Here is a 16,076-nt window from a genome sequence, read left to right on the forward strand (position 1 = left end):
CAAATGCAGTTTCCATTGGATCTTTATAATTATATTATTCCTATTGCGAGGTTTTGTCGCCCCCTTCTGCTAGAGACGTGTTAATACAAGCAAGTCCAGCAGGCTCTGAGGATTATTGCCCGGATTTTGTAAATATTGTTGCTTTCATTTCTATACTACTATCTTTATTGCTTTCAGTTTAAATTTCTCCTTTCATTCAGTTTCTCTGTAAATATGTCAGTTTAGTTTAGAACTTATATTCAATACAAAACCTATATATTGAATATAAATATATAGCCCATTCAGCAAAAACGTATATATACAAAATTTATTTATATACACAATATATACTGTTTTTTTTGTTGTTGTTTTTTTTTTTTAAAAAATTGACTTTTTTTATTTTACGTATGTATTACTTTCAGTTGTAGTATTAATAGCAAGAATTGCCAGTTCATAATATAATAAATAATAATAAGTAATAAATAATAAATAATGATCTACATAATAAACAACTAATGCCAAGCCTTTGTGTGGACTACTACAGACAAATTATTATTAAAATGCATTAAATAAACATTAAATGAAACGAAATACAACAAATTACGAATTAGTAATACGAATTATGCAGAGAACAAAGTGTAGTGGGTACACATTAACTTGTTTTATTTTCAATTTAGGATTTATTCAGTATTAAAATGTCTTTATTTAAGCTTCTGCCCCTTTAACGCTTTTGCTTGTCCTGGGCGCTTGAATGTGACGTCAGTAGTGCGCGCCGAGCCACATGTGTATGAGACCTGAGAGCTGTGTCTCATTCTTTAATCCGGTATAACTCTGTAAATAGAGAAATGCTCGCGGACAGGATCACTGAATAATAGCGGATAAAGGTACAAAAAATTATTTTTTGTTTAAAAAATAAAATATATATATATATATATATAAAAACTATATTAACGGAGAAATGTATTAGAGCATTAGCTAACACTGGCCGCTTATTTATTTAGTAAGCTAGCTTTATAGCCACACGCTAATCAGATCCTTTCTAAAGTACAGTAGCTGTAGTTTAGAATGATGTACAGCACTGAAACTTTGCAGAACATGACACAGTAAATAATATACTGTTTGAGTTTTGTTTGTGTGTCGTTATTGTGATATTACTGACCTTTAAACTGCAGGAATTGCAAAAAGTGAGAGCTTTAAAAGTGTGTTGTGATCATCCTTACAGGAAACCTCCTCCCTGAAACACATTACATAGGCTTCTATTGAAATATTTGTCATGTGATGTGTTTAGTGATCCTGGTGCCGATTTGTTGATTGTTGCTGTATTTATTATTATTATTATTATTATTATTATTATTCCTGTAGTAAGTTAGTGGTTCTCTTTCGCTCTGATGTCACAGGGCGACATCCTTTTTTTCAGGCAAACCAGCCTATGAAATTCTAGAGTCTCATCCTGACTGGTTACCATCATTATGTACCTTGGGTATGCAAAAGATAAAGCAGTGCACTCTGGGCGGTTTAATCGGAGGACAAAGAGACAGCAAAGGGTGACGGGAACAACACCGCACCTTTAACACCACCAGATCTAGCTCCAAAGAGGTCTGAGATGGATGGTACTGCACCATCAGTTCTAGCTCCACAGAGGTCTGAGATGGACGGTACTGCACCATCAGATCTAGCTCCACAGAGGTCCGAGATGGACAGTACTGCACCATCAGATCTAGCTCCAAAGAGGTCCGAGATGGTTGATGCTGTACCATCAGATCTAGCTCCAAAGAGGTCCGAGATGGTTGATGCTGTACCATCAGATCTAGCTCCACAGAGGTCTGAGATGGAAGATGCAGCACCAACTTATAACATGGGAGAACAGCAGGAATGTTGTTTTTGTAGCATCAGGTGTGATGAAATTAACCGCTTGTTGGAGGAGAACAGGAAACTGAAGGAAGAGCTCTCCCGAAAGATGAAGGATGAGGTTTTTTTTTTTTTTTTTTTTTTTTTTTTTAAGGTGACTATGTGAAGGTCAAGTACTACACTGGGCTTATGCTGTAATGATGGGTGTGCTGATGCAGCTTCATCCCTGCTTACCACAGACCGGCCGAAAACTTTTGCCTTTATTTTATCTAAGTAGCGCTGCTTTGCTTCCTTGTTCAGTTCAGTTCTCTCGATAAGGTATCTTGGACTTGATCTTTGCTCGGTCCGTTTGTGCTTTTTCGCTGGTGAGCTGTGTTCGTCTTTACTCCTGTTGCTGTTCTTTACTCCCGAGCATGACCGTCGGTGTCCTAAAGTATGGTGGCCACTACCCAGAATGCAATGCAACGCGCCGTGATGTCGATTCCCGAACGCCATAGAAGGAAAAAATGTCAACAATCTCAAATGTAAGGGACAACGCTTACGTTGGCGCCTAAATACAAAAGCTTATTTTCTTATTTTGATAATGAGAAATCCAACATAGGAGTAGTGATGTTGTGGCAAATATTGGACTCGGAGACCCAAAATGCAGTGCGGTTATACAACGCAGTCAGCAGTGTACGAGACGACGAGCGCACTGGTGCTGACCATGGTATTTAGCATGAGAGTTGAAGCTTTGGAAGATGATCAGATTGAGCAGAGTGTACCGATGAGGACGTGAGAGAGCTGGACAGACTTGAAGGATTAAAGCGCCGCTGCATCGCTCTCTTTAGGTAGAGAAGAAGCGAGGGCGAAGTCTCCTGGCACCACTTTCAGCAGTTAGTCGAACAGCATTGTGGGTGATGTACTGTAGGAAACTGTTAACCAAATGAAATGAGTTTAAACCAAGAACTAGATTAGATCACATATGAATTATAAATATCGAGAAGTCATGCAGAGTGGATTTTGCCCTTTCACGAGCCTAGACACTTCGTAAGCATGTCACAACAAACTATAAAGTATTCCAAGATGCATGGTCCTCTATCACAAGATTTTACGCTATAATTGCAATATATTTTGTATATATGATGCAACCTTTTGTATAGTTTTTATAAAGTAACAATTTATGAGTACAAATGATATTTCTCAAACTCACAGGCTGTGTGGAAGTTATGGCAAGCAAAGCAGAGGCTGAAATGGATCAAGACACAAACAGTGCAGCTAGTGATGAGGACCTGAACATGTCTGAGGAGGAGGAAGAAGAGGAGGAGGATGGACTTGAACAAAAGGAAGTAGATGATGCTAACCAGGAGAAGGGTGATGAGGAGAAGGATGATGGTGGTGGAGAACGTTTGGATTATGCCAGTGAAGGCGAGAAAACAAAGGACAAGAAGTGTGTCCCGGGTATCGTGTACCTGGGCCACATTCCACCAAGAGTAAGGCCCAAACACGTGCGCAACATGCTGGCGGTGCACGGAGAAATCGGACGGGTTTTCCTTCAGTCTGAAGGTAAGTGATGGAGGATCAGCTGACTAGAATGGCGCTGTAATGCTAAACCAGGAGAACACCTCGTCCTTGGCATTTACGTTTTTATGTACTCGTGAAAGTCATGAGTCCTGAACCACTCCTGTCTGATCCAGCATTTTTATGTATTTTAATGAACGTAAACATGTCAGTGCCGATCAAATCTAGAACTATTCAGACGTTAACTTGGACAGTTTCTCATCCTAGACCACTCTATCAAGAGAAAGAAGAGGAAAGCGGGCTGTAAAGGCTCGAGGTACGTGGAAGGCTGGGTGGAGTTCCGAGACAAGCGCGTGGCTAAGAGAGTGGCAGCGTCTCTTCACAACACGCCCATGACAAACCGCAAGAGGAGCCACCTCAGCAGTGACTTGTGGTGCATCAAAGTACGTCACGTCCCAACACACTCGCCGCTCAGTACTTTTTCCACTTGTGTATACGTTTAATCCGACACATTAAAGAGCTGCGTAATACGATGACGATGTGAAGACTTTTAAGACTGGAAGTGTGTGGATAGCTATAGAAATATTTCTTAGCACTGCAACAAGCTTCATTTTCATACAGGATTGTTGTGGGGGGTTTTTTTGCTTATACCACAGCTATGTTGAATTCTCAATTCTGATTGGTTAAAAGGTGTTGATTCGTTTTCCTCAGTAGTAGATCAGGCAAATCACAGGGTCATGTTAATCGCCCGAGTAAAAAGTGTTAACATTTAACAAAGGAAATGGATTGTTGTTGATGTGGTTAAGGTTTCCGTAAGGCGACATACAGCGGTGCTTGAAAGTTTGTGAACCCTTTTTTTTTATTTTTATCTATAGTGAGAAATATAGAAAATTCACAAACTTTTAAGCACCACTGTATATGTAGAGTTTATGGAAGGACTTTGTAATGTTCAGTATGTTTTCAGACGTCTTCAGGACAGTGGGCTTTGTGGTTTCTCGGTAACACATGACGAGTTGTTTTTGTTTTGGTCTTATTTACTTCGAGAGAGAGAGAAAAAGAAAGGCTGGTGAAGGAATGACTGTTTATAGCTGCTATAATGTAAAGGCTGATTTACAGCGGGGGAAATAAGTATTGAACGCGTCAACATTCTTTCCAGTAAATATATTTCCAATGAAGCTGTTCACATGAAATTTTCACCAGACGTCGGTATTAACTCAAGAGATCCGGAAATATAAAGAATTCACAACGTTAAAGTGCGTAAATAAAGTTAACGAGACTTTATTGGTAACGAAAAGCCGCTTTTTTATAGACCATCGATTTACTAACCCAGCTGATATTAATTTGCACAGATAGGAGGTATCATTACTTACGGATTTCAGCTGGTAAATCGCCTTGGAGAACTGCTTTTTCTTAGCGTGTCCGATACTTTTTTCCCCCGTGTCATTCCAGTTTATTCCGTATAACTTTATTTACAGACTTTAACGTTGTGAATTCTTTATATTTCCGGATTTCTTGAGTTAATACCGACGTCTGGTGAAAATTTCATCTGAGTCGCCTCATTGGAAATATATCTACTGAAAAAAATGTTGACGCGTTCAATACTTATTTACGTTACACCACTGTATACTCGCTGTTAGCTACTTCTACCTAAGATGGCCGCCGCTTGCATCACGTTGTTGTTCGGCACGTCTATGTGCACACCCTCAGAAATGAAGGCAACGCGTCCGTGTGTTGCAATACCACCGTAAATAGCGGAGGCAGTATAGCGCCATATGATACGGTGTCCGTGATACTGAATAAACAAACTAACGTCGCGTCTCAAATCGCACGCTTGCGGTATGTACTATTCTAGACCGTTACGGAGTACTAATATTAAGTGCTAGAATTTTAAAACTTACTGAAAGGTCTGTTTTGAGTCTTGTGGATCATCTAGATTAATATATTTTTTTTTTGACGTACAGTGAGGGTTTTTGATTATTTTGACACATATCATGACAACAGTCACGAAGACGGCAGAGAGTTTTAAAGAGAAACGGAGTCTGTTTAATGTTGCCGTGCGTGAAATGGCTAAACATTACAGTTCTGCTCGGAAACCAGATGGACAGGGATGTTTTGGCGCTAACGTGCCGTCTAGCGGACGCCACTTTTAATCCTCCGGATGAACACGAGCGTAAGAGTAAGGGAGTATGTGAACAATGCCGCTCATATACACTAGCAGCTGCGTATGCAAACGTACGGGTGCTGAAAGTCAAATATATTTGCACCTTAAGCCATAACAGGAAGTAAGTTGTTTCCGGAAGTTCCACAACATTAAATGTAACTAGAAACTTTATTTATAGTCGGCCATTTCTCCGTCTCGCCGCAGTACCTGCACAGGTTCCAGTGGTGCCACCTGAGCGAGCGTCTGGCCTACGAGCAGACGGTGTACCATCAGCGCATGAGGACGGAGATCTCGCAGGCCAAGCGTGAGACCAACTTCTACCTGGCCAGCGTGGAGAAGAGCCAGACCCTGGACAGGCTGAGGAAGAAGAGGGCGAAGAAGGGCGAGGTGGTGGAGGAGAAGGGCTGGGACTTCACACAACGGCGCACAGAGGAGGAGATGAGGCTGGAGCGCATGAAGAAGCGCGGCCTGTCCAAGAAGAACCTCCAGAAAGCTCAGGAGAAGAGCAGAGCCATCCAGGAGAAAGCGCAGTCCAACGTATCCCTGCTGGCTAAGATCTTCAGCAGAGGGGCTTCACATGACTGAGGCGCGTGTTCGTGCGTGCGTGCGTGTGTGTGTGCGTGTGTGATTAAAGTCATAATTGTACACAGAGATCAGACAGAGTGTACATATGTTCGTTGTGAAGGCAGTGAACCTCATAAGAGCTTTCGAAAGGCTTTTTGTTGCCACAAAATCATTCAGGATGTTGCGAATAAAGTAACAAGACGTTAATGTCCGCCTCAAACTGGCAGTTTTGTGATTGTTCTGATTTTTTTTTTTCATCCATCAGACACTGGATAATCCTTTTTTAAATGTCTGATGATATATTTTTAACGGAAGCAGCATCTTTCTCAAAATATTTTCTTTATATGAACATGTTGTCATTTCGCGTCACCAGAATTATTCTTCAATTGTTTATGAGGATTAAAGTAGTTGATAGAATTATCAAAGAAATGCAGTTTCACCAGATTACACTGTATATTTCATGTTTATGTGTAAACGCAGTGTTCATGTTTATCAGATTGAGGCTTTTAGCCAACAGAGAAATGGTATAAAGGGTCCTAACATAAATTGTGAAACATATTTGCAGGTAGATGTTTTGGGGGTTTTTTTTGATCAAGTGATTTCACACATATAAACAAAAGAATATTGCAAGACCAACAACAATGTGTAATTTATTTGTATAGTGTTTTTTTATTTTTTATTTTTTATTTTTAGACAATATCACACATTAACTACAGAAATCTAGACGTTGGTTGAGATCCCTAATGAGCCGGCATGAGGAAGAAACCTGGAGAGGAGCCAGATTCAAAAAGAAACCCGTCCTCTCTAGGAGACACCAGAGAGCATTGATATAAGTTATTACTCTTCTACGGCTGCGTATTATCAAGCCAAACAGTGCTTAGTGCTAAGTGTGTAGAAGGCATGTTCAACGAGTATCCCGTATCCCAGGATAAGTACAGGACAGTGTTTATGATTGCAGCAGTAAGTATTAAGGTCTTAAGTACAAATTTAAAGTGTCCAGGTGAGACCTCATCAGCAATCGATATATTTTTCACCTTAACATTTTACCCATATTTAACAAGGGTGCCAATAATTCTGGAGCGGCGTGTAGGAAAGTTTGGATGTTAATTGTGGGGAAGGGTGTGAATCTGCCATTTAATAACATTTCTAAATAATACTACACTAATGATCAATAAAAAATGTGGCTGTATGATAATGGACTATCTTACACCAAGACAAGTATGAATTCATTCGCCTGACTTTTCCCTCAACACACACCTATAATCAGCTCAGTTGAGACCAGTACACTGATTTAAGTTCATGTTTATATTCCCTACCCTGGAAAGGTAATTGATTGTAGACCATTGTGATTGTTGTTGTTGTTGTTGTTGTTGTTGTTGGAAATAACTTATTCTTTTTATCCCAAGAAGACTGACTTCTCCAGTCCGTCCTCCAGTTTGGTGTACTCCAGGTGGGCGGGATAGTATCTGCTCTCATAGCGAGGGCTATTCCTCACATACTCCAGGTATTCCGGCGCTCCAGGACAAATCACGTTGTCCGCCAGCAGCACAGAGCCCTTCCTTAGCAAACCGCACTCCTGCGAAGATGCAAAAAAAAAAGAACCTGTTTCTATAGTGACTGCTAACACAGGAACAGATTTAGAAAATTTCTGTCAGATGTTCATTTAGTATTTTTGGAGTCTCGGGTAGATGTGAAGCTATAACTTTACATTTTCCAACACTGGAAAGTCTTCATGACGGAGGAGTTTGCAGTTTCTTAATAACACAAGAAGCGATATTTTTTGTCTTATTAATGTCAGGAGAGAGGAAAAAGAGAATGATGAGGGAAAGTCTTTTCATACCTGCTATAATGCAAGATACGTATAACAGGAACTAACTTGTTTCATGGACATTCCACAATATTAAATGTGACAATAAACAGATAAAGAGCATGATGTGTCATTCTTTAGTAACGCAGGCTCACGTTGCATTTTCTTCCTAACTTATTACAGTGTGTATACATTTAAATGATCTAAATGTATCTAGAATTAATGGGTGCAAAATGTTCTTTTAGTGGACGTTTTTATTAAATACAGTACTCTTTATTAAATAATACTTTACTACATTATTATATTCCCACTGTCCTGATCCAGCTCATCAGGACTGAACTGTAAAACCTTTATTCTAGAGTAAAGTGTTTCGAAATTGCAATAAGCGCGGCCATGTCTGATTGTAATCAGGATCTGGATTAGAATAAAATGTATGAATGTCTAGAGCTCCATCGATCCATTGCTATAGACTGAAGACATTTGGGTTTGAGATCAAAGGATGAATATGAGAAGAGGTTTTTTTTTTAGAGGTTCAGCTTTTATTTCCCGGCATTTATATGTAGGTGTGTTAAACAACATAGAACTTAGAACATTTTGTATCAGACCACCCAAATTTGTAAGTGAGAAAAAACTATTGGAGCATGTGACTGACGGGTGTTTCTTGTTACGCAGGTGTGTCCCGTTAGATTGACTGTTTGAACAATAAATAGCTCTGAAAAAATCTTCAGTTTCACCTGGGAAGAGTGCGTTTGTTGTTAAAAAGGATAAGCCAACATGAAGATCGGAGAGCTGTCTGTGAGAGAAAGCCAAGCCATTTTGAAGCTGAGAAAAGAGGGAAGATCAATCAGAGGCATCGCACAAATATTGGGCGTGGCCAATACAACAGTTTGGAATGCGCTCAAAAAAGAAAGAAACCACTGGTGTACTGAGCAACAGACACCGAATGGGTCGGCCAAAGGAAAACATCAACAGCTGATGACAGAAACATGGTGAGAGCTGTGAAGAAAACCCCCAAAACAACAGTCAGTGACATCACCAGCAACCTCCACAGGACAGGGGTGAAGGTATCACAATACGTTGTTCGAAGAAGACTTCGAGAGCAGAAATATAGAGGCCACACCGCAAGATGCAAACCACTCCTCAGTAAGAATCGGAAAGCCAGATTGGAATTTGCAAAGAAATATAGAGATGAGCCAGAAAAGTTCTGGAACCAAGATTAACCTCTACCAAAGTGATGGAAAGGCGAAAGTATGGCGAAAGAAAGGATCTGCTCATGATCGAAAACATACAAGCTCATTTGTGAAACATGGTGTAGGTAGTGTCATGGCTTGGGCTTGCACGGCTGCTTCTAGAACGGCTCACTAATCTTTATTGATGATGGATGAATTCAGAAGTTTACAGGATCGTCTTGTCTGCCAATTTACAGAGAAATGCATCCAAATTAATCAGGAGGAATTTCATCATGCAGCAAGACAATGATCCAAAACACACTGCCAACTCAACAAAGGACTTTCTCAGGGTGAAAAAGTGGAAGGTTTTAGACTGGCCAAGTCAATCTCCAGACCTTAACCCGACTGAGCAGCATTTCACCTCCTGAAGAGGAGACTGAAGAGAGAAACACCTGGAAACAAACAAGAGCTGAAAGAGGCTGCTGTAAAAGCCTGGAAAAGCATCACAAAAAAAAGAAACCAACAATTTGATGATGTCTATGAGTCACAGCCTTGATGCAGTTATTGCAAGCCAGGGATACGCAACCAAATATTAAGTGTTATTTACTTTAATTGACTTCAAGTCTTATCTGTTCCTATACATTTGCCTGCCTAAAAATTGAGTGGTCTGATGCAAAAAGGTTCTATGTTTGATGTTTGTCTAACACATCTAGATGTAAATACCAAGAAATAAAAGCTGAAATCCTAAACTCTCGTCTCATATCCATATTTTGGTCTCCATCTTATACCACAATTGGCCTTGACGTTTCAATAGTTTCGGAGGGGACTGTATGTTTTAATATGTCTCTTACCTCAAACAGCTTAATGTCAGGGAGGTACTGGTCTTTCCAGTGGTCAAGAAAGATGAAGTCAAACGTCGTGATGCCAAAACGCTCCTTGATTTGGGGGATCCACTCACCCGACGAGCCCTCTACTAGAGTCACCTGGAAAAAGCAAAGTAGAAATAAAGATCAAACAAAATCCCTTCTTTATTATTTATGCTGAGATCATATAATCATATAATCATATAATGCAGGACCATGTGACATTTCGATCACAAATTCCTTCTGTGAATTGAGCATTCAGAAGCATTTTGTTATAACAAAAGATAATAATAAATTAACTACAGTATATTTCACATTGACTAGCAGTCTCTCTCTCTCTCTCTCTCTCTCTCTCTCTCTCTCTCACACCTTGTCTTGTAGGCCAGCGTAGGCAATGATCTGCCTGGCGACGGCGGCATAAGCTGGGTTAAACTCTAGCGTGATGAGTTTGGTGCCGGGGGAGAGCAGGCGGGCGATCCTCACTGTGGAATACCCGCAGTACGTACCCAGCTCCAGAACCGTGCTTGGGTTCACCTCGGTCACCACCGAGTCCAAAATGGAGCCTAAATGGAGCCACAACACACACACACACACAGTAGCAGCTACACTGAAAGATCATTAACAGATGTAATTGAGTGGTAAATGGCACAATCGAAACATCATTAATGGTCTTTCTGCATCATTTAACAGCCAGTCAAATCCGCACCATTGATTATTAATCAGCTGAATCCTAAATGGCTCCTTATCGAGTGTATGAGCTTGTAGCTCATTCCTGCTGGGCATTAAATGTTAAGAGTAGGGAAGGAAGGAAAAAAGGAAGGAAGGAAAGATTCTAGGTTTTTTGGACTATGTAGACTCTGGTCACTAGTTGGAGATATTCTGTCTTTTCCTTTTTTTCACTTGTCTGTTAACCTTCATTATTGTTTTCACCTGCCCCTGGTTTGCTCCAATATTTATACCCTCCATTTGCTTTATTCACTGCTGAATCCTTGTGTTCCTCATGTGAGTGCCTAGCCTCTCGAGATCAGGTCCTGGATTGGTCTACAATTCATTAGAGGAACCCATGCATTTGGGAGGGATACGATTCTCCCAGACCGAGCAGAACCGGCGCATCCGAGAGAAGTGTTGCCTCTACTGTGGGAAACCTTCAGATTGACTTTTCCCCTGCTATTCACCCTCCCCTCCACCCACATCTCATCAGTGGCCAGCCTGCCTTCACTGTCCGCCACCTGCTAGACTCTCACGTAGTCCGTAGGCACATCCAGTACTTGCTGGACTCATGACCCAGTAGAACACTCCTGGGTTCCTGCTTGGAACATTTTCACCACTGAATTTCATTGCATCTGACAATATGCAAAAAGACCAAATGTGCGTGTGTGTGTAGCCAAGTGGAGAACTCATTGACCCAGCAGGCAGGAGAACACCATCACCTCACATTCACGAGCATACCACATGAGCAGCCCCGAGGACTTTCACTCAAGAGCAGGAAACAAAGTGACAGATGGATGGAGAGGAGAGATGTCCAACCAACAGAAGGGAAACAGTATCTGAGTTCATAATGTGAGAGAGAGAGAGAGAAGTAGACAGAGGTACAATAAAGAGAATGGTAGATGTGTTCACCTTTCTCATCGCCCACATTCATGGCCCATTCAGAATTCTTGCAGAAGTAGTCGATGGCAGAGATCACGCTCTCGGGATTTCCTTTATTGGCGTTCTTCTGCACTGCTTTTAGCATGCGCTGCAATTACACAATAAAGAATTTAGAAAGTTACGAGGCCAGACTTAAACTCCTGCATGGTTAAAGCTATTGGGGTAGTGCTATTTTACACTGAATGGAATGAAATGTGATGGGGTAATGAAGTTGAATTATTATGAAGTGGTATAGAAACAAAAAGGAATGGAAATGGGAATGATACTGAATGGAAAATAATGGGTTGGGATGAAAGAAATGGAAGAATGGAAGGGAATCATTTTGACTGGAATTGAATAAAGGAAGGGAATTGACTGGAATAATTAGATGGGTGGGATTATACTGGATGGGATGGAACAGAAGAATGAAAGTGAATTATATGGAACAGAATTCAATGAAATTTTTAAAAAATGGGATGGAAGAATGTAAGGGGATTACGTTTACTGGAATTGCAGAAAGGAATAGAATTGACTGGAATAGAATAATTAGATGGCTGGAATTATACTGAATGGGATGGGATGGGATGGGATGGGATTGAACAGAAGATTGAAAGAAAATGATAACATAATGCAATGGAATAATAAAATGGGATGGAATGAAAAGGAATGGAAGTGAATAATTTTAAATAGAATTGAATGAAATTGAATTATATTCTATATATTTTTTAAAGCTAAATCATAATTCTTGGTGTGTATGAGAGTTGGACACTATTTCTGAGTCTCCATGTCCTTCAACAAATGTAAAAATACATTATTCATATATTCCATTTAAACACAATGCACCTGTGTACAGACTAACAAATGAAAAATAGTAGAGAGAAAACTCTGAACCTGAAAGGTATCTAAAATTCCCCAAAACAGTGCTGTGTGTTAATGTGATTTTTTTTTTTAATGAACTAGAAAAATAAATGTCCCTTAAATGAAAAAGAGTCCCTTAAATGTCATGTCTCCATGAAGGTCAAAAATAAAAACAAAGCATGTCACCTGAGGCCGTGTGGAGCGGGTGAGCGTGTCGCGCAGTCGCTCAGTGATGGTGGCATGCCATATTAATGTACAAAGACTGCTACGCTGCACAGCTGGCACGAGCCAATAAAAGAGGACAAAAAGGAGAGCTGCACAAAGGGCGCACACCGTCAGCAGGCAGCACTCCATTCTCATAGAGCGGGGAGAGGAAATGAGAGAGGCTAGGAGACTAGGATAGAGGAAGAAGCTGTTGGAGACAGACATCCAGAAAAAGACAGAAAACCAGAAAGAAGAAACAAATGTAAAGGTCAGTAACTCAAATTCATACTCCAACTCCAGCATCAACAAACCTGAGGGGTAACACAAAGGGCAATGGCAACCCAACATCCCTATTTACCAAAACACTCTCTGCCAATGAATCCCTCTTTTACCTAAGAGAAAAGCTATTTAACAACACGCCTGAATAAACAAATAGGTTTCCAACCAAAACCTAAAGACTGAATGTGTGTCCTGAAGGCAGTTCCATAGCTGCAGGGCTTTGTAGGAAAAAAAGCTCTGTCCTGCCTTTTAATGCTTAACCATTAATGATCAGTTTATGGTTATGAGTAAATCAATATTGTTTGGATATTTTTTTGTCTTGTAGTGGTGCTTCACGTTACCACTTTTGACTAGAACCGGATGTCTGGAAACATACTTCTGTGACCGTTCTTTCTTCATCGTTGACTTTTCTTTCAACAAGCCATCAGTCTGCTAATCAAACCAGAGAGAGTAAATAAAATGACTCTAGAGCTAATGTCTCTAGCCCTGTAGCAAGTCTCTGTTCTGATGAGCTGCCTCCAACAAAATCATTTATATAAATGTCCATCCATCCATCCATCCATCTTCGATACCACTTTATCCTTTTCAGGGTCACGGGGAAACCTGGAGTCTATCCCAGGGAGCATGGGGCACAAGGCGGGGTACACCTTGGACGGGGTGCCAATCCATCGCAGGGCACACTCACATACACATTCACACACTCATTCATACACTACGGACACTTTAGACACGCCAATCAGCCTACCATGCATGTCTTTGGACTGGGGGAGGAAACCGGAGTACCCGGAGGAAACCCCCGCAGCACGGGGAGAACATGCAAACTCTGCACACACAGGGCCATGGTGGGAATCGAACCCCTGACCCTGGAAGTATGAGGCAAAGTTGCTAACCATTAAGCCACCGTGCGCCCCATTTACATAAATATGATTCAGCTAAATAATTTACATAAATATAATCTTGGTGAGGTCATATCTTCATTTGGGTTTTCATACCACTGCTATGAAGATGACACTCAACTCATCCTCTACTTCCGTTTCGCAGACACTCACGTTTCCTCTCAGATCTCAGGATGTCTGGAAGACATCTTCTACATGGATGGCAGCTCATCAGCTGATAATTAATCCCAGCACAACTGAACTGCTGCTCATCCCAGGTGATTCATCCACATGGCAGGATTTTGTGGGTCTCCCTGGACGAATATCCGATCTCATCTTCGGTCACTGCACGAAACCTTAGGGTTACCATGGATTGTCCTTTTCCTCTCGCAGTGCTAATCTGACACGCTCATGCCGATTTCTCCTTTACAACATCAGAAGGATTCGTCCATTTCTATACACACAGGCCGCTCAGGCGCTTGAAACCGGACTGCTGCAACTCGCTCCCATTGCTACGCTCCTTCCATTAAGGCATGCATTAAGACTCTTCTCTTTTCTGGCACCTAGATGGTGGAATAAACTTCCCCTAGATGTCCGAACAGCTGAGTCACTGGCAGTCTAAAGACCTACCTCTTCCCGAAGTACTTCTATATTATAAAAATTCTTACTACATTACCTCCCCAACACAGTTTTTTCCTCCATGACCTAGAGAACCAGTATCGGGATTTATTTATCAATAGAGACTTCGAAGCTCTTCTGTAAGTCGCTCTGCCCAAGGACGTCTACCGAACGCCATAAATGTACATATATGACTGGATAAACAACAGAGGATCTGCTACAGAAACCAAGTTGGTTCATGTTTTTAAAACTAAAAGAGTTGCTGACCCACAGGCAGTTTTTTAACAGTATATTTCTGATTTGGTCTGATGAAATACTTTGCTGCGTCTGCATCAGGTCCACGGTCTGCCAGATGATATCCTCTGATCTAGATAGCGATAAAAAAAAAGAACCTGCACCTTTTCATCAAAGCAAACGTGGAGGATCGTAATAAACCAGAACGACACTTTTTTCCCCCATACGCTCCAGAGCTACAAGGCTAATCTCTCTAACAAGCAAGGAAACCTTAAAACAGTATGTAATCCCATCTGTACATACATACCTTCATAAAATAGTAGATACTTATGATCTGAATCACTAATGTACAACTTTATCTTCAAACTAAGTCTGAGTGAAAGTAATTCCAGCTTCAAGGCTGGTTTTAGCTCCGTGGTATACTTTTATCTATTTTCCTAGATAACAATGGATCAGAAAATACCAGAAAATGACAAGCAAATCTATTTGAGATTACTTACCGTTGTTAAACTGCATTAGTGTTTGAATGTACAGACCGTGTTGGTTTGCCTATTGACAGAAAGAGTCTGTGGTCGATTGACCTTTGACCTTGAGATATTTCTCAACCTGGCATATGTAAATACTTGCAATAAAACAGAGCAAAGTGTGTACAGGCTGCAGTGCAGTTTTATAGTTATTGTGTCTCTTTATTTATTTATTTATTTATTTATTTATTTATTTTTGCTGAGTAATGCATGTGCAGATAATTGCAGTGGATATTGATTACTGAAATGAGTTTTTAGGAATCGTGTGTCAGTAAGAGTGGAGAAAAGAAAGAGATTGTGAATTTGACTTGTGCGCTCACGATGGGTCGGACTGGCACACAACACTGTCTCGTTCTGACACGCGCTTTCTGCTTCAACAAGTGTCTGATAAGGAAATGGCTAGCACTACTCAGTGCTATATACAGTGCTTGGAAAGTTATAACTGTAATAAAAGTAATATAACTTTGAATATGTTTTATTACTATTATTAGTAATGTTTTATTACTAGCCTGAGTTTTATTACTTTTATTACTTAGACTTCTAAAAATGTGACTTTGCACCGTGTCAAATTTGACCAAATACAAATCTTTATAATCAGCATACACTGTATGAGTATCATATTTATGAGTGAAGAAGTACTAAAATGTTGAGAATTTCTCAATCTTTAGTAAGTTTCTTTATTCATGCGGATGCTGATGGTTTTGTCTACAATTATGGTGCTTATTCCTCATCCACCAGTCCTGCTTTACATAACTGCAAGAGCACCATCATGATATGAGACATGCCATTAACAGTGCTGGATGCCAGGAACAGGGTCTTTGTGTTCAGGATTATATTTAAGCTGATAGACCTCAGGCTGGGATGAGCAGAGTGCTCTAAACCAACACGAGTCCCCCTCATATATAATGCTCAGGGTCCATGCATATTGATATAGAGCAGCACAGCATGGAGGATCTCCCTCTCT

General features: G+C 40.6%; 2 protein-coding genes across 3 annotated transcripts; one reads left to right on the plus strand and one right to left on the minus strand.

Annotated features, from left to right (window-relative positions):
• The first annotated feature begins 768 nt into the window (after nucleotides 1-768).
• Nucleotides 769-7,982, plus strand: abt1 (activator of basal transcription 1). The gene is made up of 4 exons (XM_053625685.1): nucleotides 769-863; nucleotides 3,022-3,372; nucleotides 3,595-3,770; nucleotides 5,693-7,982. Exons 2-4 carry the CDS (start codon nucleotides 3,036-3,038, stop codon nucleotides 6,071-6,073), a joined length of 894 nt encoding a protein of 297 aa, XP_053481660.1. The 5' UTR covers nucleotides 769-863; nucleotides 3,022-3,035; the 3' UTR covers nucleotides 6,074-7,982.
• Nucleotides 6,697-15,154, minus strand: LOC128608169 (catechol O-methyltransferase A-like). 2 transcript variants are annotated; one of them, XM_053625680.1, is made up of 6 exons: nucleotides 15,089-15,154; nucleotides 12,565-12,790; nucleotides 11,512-11,629; nucleotides 10,261-10,454; nucleotides 9,880-10,011; nucleotides 6,697-7,628 (listed from the first exon to the last, which is right to left on the minus strand). In XM_053625680.1, the coding sequence occupies exons 2-6, from the start codon at nucleotides 12,736-12,738 to the stop codon at nucleotides 7,449-7,451; spliced, it is 798 nt and encodes a 265-aa protein (XP_053481655.1). In that variant the 5' UTR covers nucleotides 12,739-12,790; nucleotides 15,089-15,154; the 3' UTR covers nucleotides 6,697-7,448. The 2 variants fall into 2 exon arrangements, with proteins under 2 accessions (XP_053481655.1, XP_053481654.1); XM_053625679.1 differs by lacking the exon at nucleotides 15,089-15,154 and having other exon boundaries at nucleotides 12,565-13,017.
• Between the last annotated feature and the right edge of the window lie 922 nt (nucleotides 15,155-16,076).

The sequence above is a fragment of the Ictalurus furcatus genome, chromosome 5 (genome assembly GCF_023375685.1).
Source record: "Ictalurus furcatus strain D&B chromosome 5, Billie_1.0, whole genome shotgun sequence".
NCBI classification, from domain to species: Eukaryota; Metazoa; Chordata; class Actinopteri; order Siluriformes; family Ictaluridae; genus Ictalurus; species Ictalurus furcatus.

Coding starts and splice junctions, on each gene's coding strand:
- LOC128608169 (XM_053625679.1), bottom strand. CDS start 12,930: ATGTTGGGTTGCCATTGCCCTTTGTGTTACCCCTCAGGTTTGTTGATG. Junction 11,630..12,564: donor CCCGCTCCACACGGCCTCAG/GTGACATGCTTT, acceptor GTGTAATTGCAG/CGCATGCTAAAAGCAGTGCA. Junction 10,455..11,511: donor GAATGTGGGCGATGAGAAAG/GTGAACACATCT, acceptor GGCTCCATTTAG/GCTCCATTTTGGACTCGGTG.
- abt1 (XM_053625685.1), top strand. CDS start 3,036: ATGGCAAGCAAAGCAGAGGCTGAAATGGATCAAGACACAAACAGTGCA. Junction 3,373..3,594: donor GGTTTTCCTTCAGTCTGAAG/GTAAGTGATGGA, acceptor TTCTCATCCTAG/ACCACTCTATCAAGAGAAAG. Junction 3,771..5,692: donor GTGACTTGTGGTGCATCAAA/GTACGTCACGTC, acceptor GTCTCGCCGCAG/TACCTGCACAGGTTCCAGTG.